Source organism: Octodon degus, unplaced genomic scaffold, assembly GCF_000260255.1.
Source record: "Octodon degus isolate 3935 unplaced genomic scaffold, OctDeg1.0 scaffold00043, whole genome shotgun sequence".
In the NCBI taxonomy this organism is placed as follows: domain Eukaryota; kingdom Metazoa; phylum Chordata; class Mammalia; order Rodentia; family Octodontidae; genus Octodon; species Octodon degus.
The window spans coordinates 10,496,615-10,505,623 of NW_004524619.1; the positions used below are offsets into that span (position 1 = coordinate 10,496,615).

The following is a 9,009-nucleotide window of genomic DNA, read 5'->3' on the forward strand; positions in this document are numbered from 1 at the left end:
GCTGGCATGTGGTGCTGGGGGATTGAACCATGGTCCCTGCGCTTTGCTTAGCTTAGCTTGTTCTAAGTAGGTGCTTTAGACCACTGAGCCATCTCACCAGCCCTGAAAACTAGTTTTGACTGGAGTGAAGTGAGCTGGTTTGTTCTTTATAGGCCAACACCCAGAGTGACTTCGGGGGTACTTTGCAATAGGATTTGTCTTACACAATTTGATTTTCACACTTGGGCCCAGGAGTGGGGCAGTCTGCTCACTGCCTGGTAAAGAAGTGGGAGACAGACTAAAAACAGAAGAGTGAGGAGTGATCCGGGTCCTGAACCCAGAAGCCTCTCTTTGGATGGGGTAGTCGGGACCCTCAACTGTAAATCTATACTGTTGAGGGTTCCCATCCTGTTCATGCCCCTTGGTCAGCCACCCCAAAGATTCCACCCATTGTCTCCAGGAAAAGCCTGCTTTGAAAATGTGTTAGCCAGGCATAATGGTACACATCTGTAATCCCAGAACTTTGGGAGGCTGAGGCAAGAGGATTGCGAGTTTGAGCCAAGCCTTATCCTGTCTTAGAAACTACAAAAGACTAAGGGCATAGCTTAGTGGTAGAGCGGCCCTGGGTTTGATCACCAGTACCACCCAAAACATGTTTATTGTTGTAGTTGGTCCTTTGTGTTTATAGGTTCACATTTGTAGATCCAACCAATCACAGAAGGAAATTTGTCAAAGAAACTGAATCTGAATATGTGTAGATATTTTTGAGAAAGTCTCCTCTGTAGCCTAGGCTGGTCCCAAACTCATGATCCTCCTGCCTTAGTCCCCCAAGTGGTAGGAGCTCATGCCATTTACACTGTATTAATTATTATAAATAGTCTAGAGATGGTTTAAAAGATGTGGTGGCAAATGCCTGTGATCTCAGCTGCTCAGAAGAAGGAAAATAGCCAGTTGGAGGCCAGAGGACTTGAGCATCCACAGATGCTGGTGTCCACAGGGTTCACCCAACCAATCCACTGTGGACATCAAGCGATGGCTGGGCTCCACCTACTTCTATAAAGAGGAGGCGAATGATCTGTGATTTACAAAGAAATAGCATAAAGAGAATAAAACAAAAAAACGTGAGTATGAGAATAAAAGAGCCAAGAAGGAAGGAAGTAATAAGAGACACCTGGGTAGGGGAAACTGGCCATGATTGGCTCCTACCTTTCCTCTGAGCTTCCGGGCAGCCAGGGTAAAGTAGGAAATGAACTCACTTGCTGGCTAAGAGAAGACAGACTAGGTCATCAGAGGACCTTTTATTTTCTAGCTCTTAAACTAGGGAGGATGTTTGCTGAATGAGTCAGGGAGGGGCAGAGGGGCAGAGGACAGGCTTGTGGGAGGGATCCGGAGCGGCAGCCTTGTCTAACACTGAGAAACTCCCTGCGTGGCTGGCACTTCCTCTCATGTCCTTGGTTGGCAGGTGGAGTCTCAGACTGCAGCTCCTACTCAGAGGGCTTAGCCCAGAGACGGAGAGAAGGGGGCAGCCTGGGCCATGGGGAATTTGCTGTCGGGTAATGAGACCTACAGGGATAAGAGAAGGGGGCCCAGCCCGCGCACCCCGATGGAGCATGACCATCCCGTCGGGCTGTGGAATTGGTCAGCGGCAGAAGAGTCACGGTAGATGTGGCCCTGCCAGCCCCTGTAGGACAGGAACTGTGACCAGGTGAGAGTAGGTCTGGACCCTTTCCTCCTTTTATCTAGTGGATGCTTCCAAGCACCTACTTGGGCTAGGTCCTGTGCCTTCTGGGCCCAATGATGGGCACAATGCCACTGTGACAGCTGCTACCCAGCAAGGGATGAGGTGCTGCCGGAGCCTGGAGAGACTTGCCCACCTAGGGATACCAGGGAAACTTCCTGGGTGTGGCAGTGTTGAGGGTGAGTTTCGAAGGGGGACAAGAAGTTAGCCCAGGATGAAAGTAAGGCAGAGATATCAGGAAGAACTGCATGTGCCTAGACCCAAAGCCAAGATGCCAGAAGGGGAAGGATATAGGTGCACAGAGGAGGTGAAAGGGGAGGAGGGACCAGGCCAGCTCGGGCTGTGTGCCTCACCATGAGCTTGGCCTCTGTCCTGAAAGCCGGGCTGTAGGCAGGAACAGGCAGAGCTAGATGGTGTGGGTCTGGGAGAATCTGCCTCATCCTTGCCTGTATGGCAGGCTCCCTGCCGGCACAGGGAGCAGGATTTGGGCTGGGAACCTTCCTGCCTTTCCTCCCTGCTGCTTCAGCTCAGCTGCTAGTGGGAGCAACAGGGTATAGCTGGGCACCTGAGGAGAAGCCAGAACCACATGAGGATTTCTTAGCACTCTCCATGTGCTGGGCTAGCTCTTCTGTTGCCTAGATGTGAACACTCATGCCAACTGGCTTCCGGCACGTGGCTCCGCAGCCCTCTGGGACTGAACGCAACAGCAGGCTCTGCCCGCTCTAGGATCCCTTCACAGGCCTAGGCCCTTCTGGCCAACCCAACCCAGACCTCTGTTACACTCCTCCCAGGTCTGTGGAGAGGTCTTCATGTAGGGAGTCATATCTCATGTGCCTTCCACCTAGAACAATAACTGCCACCAGCCTGCCGGCAGTGTCCCACATCTACCTAAAGGGTCACCTTCCCTTCCCTCAAGCCCCTCTCTAGACACCTAGGCCTTGGAAAATGTTAGTACTGGCTCCAGCCATGGGGTGTGGAGTGAGAAATGGGACAGCTCTCTGGCCACACCCACGTGTCACCACATACTGGCATTCAGGTTTACCCAGCTTGAGTCCATACTCCTCCAGCCTTATTATGCCCCCTGCTCTGCCATCCAGCAGATCACCCACTGCTTCTAACTAGGGCCCCAAGCAGACGGAGCTTCAGAGACAAAGGCTCCGAGGCAGGATGGGTTGTTTGCTCAGCTAGCTAGAAGCAGCCTGGGAGCCTAGAATTCAGAAAGTGAGGGGAAGCTGGATGCTCCAGAGGAAGGACTTTTGTCTTGGTCTCAAGAGCAATGGATGGGTGATGCGAAGTCTAGGAAGTCAGACGGAGTGCTAATCTTTGAGTAGCTCTTCAGGAGGCCATGGGAAGCATAGAGACTTAGAAAGGACAGCTGCTGTTGGCCAAGGGAGAGAGCATTGTCTAGCCTGGGGGTCGCTTAGAGCCCTTCCCCAGGAACTCCTGCCTCACTCACCACCCCCAGATGGACTAGGAGAAAAACAAGTGATTATTATGAGGTGATCAGAGGATCTCGGGGAGGCCTGCCCACCTGAGGATAAACTTGAGCAACCATGGAAACAGAAATTGGATTACTAAATACCCTATGAACTGGCCCAGGGTATTGAGTCTGCTGAATCAATGGGGTGGACTGTGGGTGTACAGACGGACAAGTATAGGAAGGATGGGTAGATGGGTTGGTGAGTGGTAGGGATGGATGGCTAGTGGAGTGACTGAATACGTGGGTGGAAGGTGGATAGATGGGTAGTGCTTTAATTTGGGTCTAAATGTCCCTGGAAGGCCCTTGTGTTAAAGTCTTGGTTGCCAGCCTATGGCACTCATGGGAGATTATGGGACCTTTAGAAGGTAGGGCCTAGTAGAAGGAAGTTAGACCAGTGGGCAGCATGCTCTTGAAGGGGTTCTTGGGATCTTGATGCCTTCCAGGCACTCTTTGCTCACTAGACCACCATAAAGTGAACAGACCTCTACTATATACTCCTACCATGATGCACTTGTACCTCCACATGCCCAAGGTGATGGAGCGAAGCACCATGGACTGAACCCTCTGAAACTTGTGGCCAAAATAAATCTCCACCTTTGAGTTGATTATCTTAGGTATCTTGCACAGTGACAGAAGGCTGACACAGGCAGACAAAATGGGGAATGGGTGACATCTCCACTTCGATGTGGCATAAGTCTGTCCTGGAGCACTTCCTCCTTCTCAAGGTCCTAACAGGAGCTCCTCAGCCACAACCACTGAATCTTCCTACGACATTCCTGGGCCCTGAAATGTACTCAATCTTGACTTCTCAAAGCCCACTTGCACCAGAGCCTACTCTTGATTTTTCCTTCCCATATCGTCCTTTTGATTGCTGCCCCAAGTAGTACCAGCTCAACCAATCCTGCCTCAGCTCTGCCAACTGAGAGCCCCAGGATGCTGCCCCCAATAGCCATCCCTTCCTTGAGCTGCTTGATTCAGCTGTGTGTTTCTGGGAGCAGGGACCCATGAAGGCATGCAAAGGCAAGGAGTGTCTGGCTCTCACATAGCTTTATTGTCTCCACTGCTCCCAAAGACCTCATTCTGTGCCTGTTCCAGATGCTTTGCACCCTCCATCTCAGAAGAAGCTGACATGTTTCCTCAGAACAGGCTGGAGACTATGTAGTCAGTGTGGACTCCATCAATCAGCCCCTGACCATTGTTGTGGACAAACCAACAGTTGACCTTTGTGCCCACAGTGGTGTCCTTTCTGTAGTCTTTCTGGGAGCCCCTGGGGGTAAAAAAGAGATGCCGTAATGCACCAAGGGTGAGGGGATATGGTGTGAGAGTCATGGGCTTAATGTTGAAAAAAGTGTGGAATTGGAAATTCTAAGAGTCTAGAAGTCTTTGGTCAAGAATGAGGTCACATGTTTACTCTTTCTAAGGTGCCAACTTTGGGTTCTCCTTGATTAAGAGGGGTCTAGAGTGGGCCAAGACCTTAAAGAGAAACAACAGCATAGAAACTAGAGCCCACCAGGCAAATGTGCTGCTACAGAGAGTGCGCCTTGCTTCAGTCTTGTTGCTGGGCAGGATGAGCTAGGTGTCCGAGGTGTCCACTCACCTTGTGACAGTCAGGTGATGGTTCTTCACCACCATTGTGGCATCTGGCTTTGCAGGATCAGAGCCTGGATGGACATCAGACACTTCAAAGTCAAAGGGGTGGAAGAACTGACCTGGAAAGAGAAACATTCATGCTCTTAGCCACTAGCCAGTGCCCTGGGTAACATGGCCTGTGGCCTTTTGGGGTTGACACAGAACTGAGTGGAGTGTTGTGTGCTGGGTACCAGTTGACAGTGATGACCTTTCTCATGCTTCTCTGTGGCCTGAACAGGCTGCTGTCTGAACATCACTTACCCAGCAGCCCATGTGTCTGTGCTGACATCCGGTGACTGTCCACCACGTAGAAGCCTAGAAAATCTTGGTGAAGCGGATGTTTCTTCCACACCTGGTGCAGCACAACCACAAAGGTAACTCCAGGTCCAAAGGAAATCACCACATTCCTCCTCCTATTGATTGTCACAGACAGCCTAGGAGAAAAGAGGAAGCTTTGAGGTCAGTAACACCAACCGTGTGAATACGGACATCTCGGCGAGACCTCAGCACACACAGACTTGAGGAGCTAGTGGAGGAGGATAGAAAGGTCTATGCCTCACGCATGCCATCTGCACACTCCAGTAAGTGGATCCCTTGCAAGCAGGAGAGGGCCACCCTGGGAGTCCAGGCCCTGCTCAGCCAGACTTGCTCTGTGAGTGTGGGCCAGGTGTACCCCTGTCTGAGCCTCAGTGGGAATATCACTCCTCCCTGTCCAACAGGCTCTGGAGGATCTGAAGACGCAAGAAAGGTTGAGGAGTTTGCGGATTTATAGCTTCAGCCAGAGAAAGAAAGTGTCTTTCTTCCTTTTTCTTTTCTTTTCTTTTCTTTCTTTCTTTCTTTCTTTCTTTCTTTCTTTCTTTCTTTCTTTCTTTCTTTCTTCCTTTCTTTCTTCTTTCTTTCTTTCTTTCTTTCTTTCTTTCTTTTTTTTTTTTCAGAACTGGGGATTGAACTCAGGCCCTTGCACTTGCCAGGGAAGCCCTTACTCCACTGAGCCATCTCCCTGGCCCCTTTTATTTTATTTTCTGAGACAGGGCCTTCCTATGTTGTTCAGGCTGGCCTTGAACTCCTAGGCTCAAGCAGTCTTTTCACTAGAGCCTCCTTAGCCACTGGGGCTCACAGGTGCATGCCCCTCTGCCAGGCGCATGCCACTCTGCCAGGCACATGCCACTCTGCCTACATGCTACCTGAGGTGCTCATCCAATGAGTCTTTCCCTCAAAATCAGTCCTATGAACTCTGTAGGTACCAACTCTGGTCTGACAGGTGCTCGGGAGTTAATTGGAGACACTGTGGTCACTCTTCCGGGAGACTGACCTCTGAGTCTACCCGTCTCTCTTGCGGTCCCCTGCGGATATCTGTTCTGGGATTGGTCCCGATCCCTCAAGAGTCTCAGGCTTTGTATCCCGTGGAGACAGAGTCAGGGACCTTACCCATCCCGTGTGACCGTGGCTGTGTCCAGCCAGCTTAAAGTAGTTGGCACATCCCCACTCCACAGGGTGATCGTCTCTGTTGTCACCTCAAGGCGGAAATCCATCTGCACGTTGGTAATGCCCAGTCTCCCAAAGTAAGTCTTTCCGGTGTGGGAGTCAGAGCTGTCTCTCTCATCTCCAATGATCTGCCCATTCACAGTGAGACCTGCCAGCATGAGGGCCAGGAAGAGAGACAAGAGACCCTCTGAATACAGGCTAGTACTTACGGGTGTGCCTTCCCCTTCAACCAGACCTGTTGATGGGTAGCAGAACAGGGTCCCCAAGGAAAGACTAGGACTTCAGAGTCTAGTCCTGTCTATTCTATTCATTCGGGTGTGGTTTGTACAGGGACATTTTGAATCTGCCCCTTGCCTAGATTGGGAAGTATAGTCCACAGAAACTGTTTGCAGATATAGCTGGGTCTTTTCCCCAGGGCCAGGCTACTCAGTAACTCTAGATCTCTTTATAGAACACTGGCACAAGGCTGAGGCAGAAGGATCACAAGTTTGAGCCCAGCCTGGGCAACTTAGCAAGACTCTGTCTTGAAGTAAAAAGGGCTAAGGATGTAGCTCGTGAAGGTCCTGGCTTTCATCCCTAGTGTAGAGGATGAAACCTTACTAGAGGAAAGAAAACCCCACAGTCTGGGGACCCCTACCCCTCCTGCCCTCAGAATGTTCTGCACAGGAAGGTGGGTGTGTGCGTGGGCAGTGAGAAGGATCTGGTTCGTGAGCCTGCCCGCCCAGGGGTTCCAGGCCCCCCCACCTGTGACCGGGTCCTGAATGAGGCGCAGCACTGCGCCTGGGGCTTCATCAATGTTGAAGCAGATGGCGTCGTCTTTCTCTGGTACTTGGATGATGAAGTGGGGGTCTCCATCCACTGAGGGTGCAGCAGAGAAGGGGCTGGACACTGTGCCCAGGGCCTCCCCTGGCCCTCAACCTGGGCAGGCAGTAGCTCCACTCCCAGGACCCCAGTCACACCTCAGGGGGCCCAAGAAACTCACCATAGTAGTAGGGGTTTGAGGGAGGCTGGTAGCTGACTGTGGAGCAAAGGGACAGAGGGCTGAGCTAGGCAGGCAGCTGGGAGAGGGCCAGGGCCCCTGCTGGGCACTCGCTATGGCCCTCCCCTCCCTGCTCTCCAGGGTCCTCATTCTTTCCCAGCCTGCACCTCTCCCTATCTCCTCCAGACACCTGGCCCATCTTCCCTACCTGGAGAGCTGATTGCAGAAAGACCACAGAGGGGAACAGGGAGGGCAGGGCGACTACAGTAGGCAGAAGGTACTCACGTAGGTGGGTGGTCGAGGGGACTGTGGATTTGGCTAAAAAACCAAAGGGCACTTGTGAAAAGGATGTAGGCATTCTCTCGCCCCAATCATGTGCCCATGTTCTGTCTTGGAGCTACCAGTACCCAGTGGTAGGGAGGATATGACCCCAAAATGGAGGCTTACCCAAGAAGCCCCCTTTACTCGGTGGTGGTGGGGAGATGGTATGATTTTAGTGCTAGAGATACATTTTGATGTGGGAAAGATGCAAAAACCCAAGTCACTACCCAAGTTTCTTCTTGGCTCACACTCACATCAGACAGATGTGGGGCTGGGTGAGCCCCGCAGCTGCCTGTTGCTCCTCAATGGTGAACACCCAGAGCCATGGGCACACAAGCGCCAGCAACTACACTGACAGAGCTCTGAGGGAGAAGCAACAGCCCAGCCTAGATGGGCTTCTTATCTTAGACACAGGCAGGGTGGCTTGGCAGGTGCTGAGGTGGCCCTAGCTGCTGGTGGCAGGCTGCTATGGGCGAGTGAAGTTCCAGTTCTATGTAAGGACAGGCAGAGTGCTCTCATCCTCAGCAGTCTCCATCGTGAGCTTGGGGTCCAGGCTGCCTAGGCTAAGCCCCGATCAGCCACATACTGAGTCACTGAGAAGGCAGACTTAGTCTCTCTGTGCCTCAGTTTCCTCACTATAAAATAGGAGTAAAGAATCCATAAAAGGATCTTTTGGAGGGTTTCTGTGGGTGAAGCATAAGAGCTCAACCTGCTAAGTTTTGCAGGTTACAGAACGCTCATACTGACTGTCCCTTCTTCAGCAGGGAAAGCCACTCCCAAGTGACTCGTGGGAACCTTGAGGCTCAGAGGCACAGAAGCTGACGCCTTGCTCCGGAAGTGGCAGGAACAGAGCTGGGCCTGACCCCAGGGTTGCTTGCCCACCTCAGGCTAAGTGGCCCTGCTGGCCTGCGAGGACCTCTTCAGTTACATCCTTCGCCCTTCCACAGTGCCCACCTGGCTGCTGGCAGGGGCCTACCTTCTGTGTCTGTGTCTGGAGGCAGAGAAGGAGGGAGAAGTGTATTAGAGGCCACGTACCACCAGCCAGAGCCAGTGGAAGCTAGCAGTCTGGCCTGGCCCGGCCCCACTGTTTGCCTCCTGTGCCTCAGAATGCCAGGTCTCTCCAGCCTGCACCCACTTACAGGAGACATTTGGGATGCCCCACCCCCCTGGAGCACAGGTGGGGGCTGGTTGGGTAGGTTCAGGCCTCTCTTTCTCACAATCCTCAGATGTCTAGTAGCCTGCTCGCTGGGCCAAACACAGGGGCTGGAAGTGTTTCTTATCTAACTGAGCTGTTGAATGCTGCAGCTTGTCTCTCCTTCTCTTCCTCCTCCTCCTCCTCTTCCTCCTCCTCCTCCTCTTCTTCCTCCTCCTCTTCCTCCTCCTCCTCTTCCTCCTCCT

At 52.3% G+C, this 9,009-nt stretch overlaps 1 protein-coding gene across 1 annotated transcript in view; it reads right to left on the reverse strand.

Annotated features, from left to right (window-relative positions):
* Positions 1 to 4,225: 4,225 nt before the first annotated feature.
* The window catches only part of Itih3 (inter-alpha-trypsin inhibitor heavy chain 3), a 13,809-nt gene continuing 9,025 nt past the window's right edge, over positions 4,226 to 9,009 (reverse strand). Inside the window, 8 exon segments of the mRNA XM_023715809.1 lie at positions 4,226 to 4,464; positions 4,795 to 4,906; positions 5,088 to 5,260; positions 6,255 to 6,459; positions 7,056 to 7,169; positions 7,294 to 7,329; positions 7,576 to 7,608; positions 8,588 to 8,602. Coding sequence (XP_023571577.1) covers positions 4,335 to 4,464; positions 4,795 to 4,906; positions 5,088 to 5,260; positions 6,255 to 6,459; positions 7,056 to 7,169; positions 7,294 to 7,329; positions 7,576 to 7,608; positions 8,588 to 8,602 — 818 coding nt within the window. The 3' untranslated portion in view covers positions 4,226 to 4,334.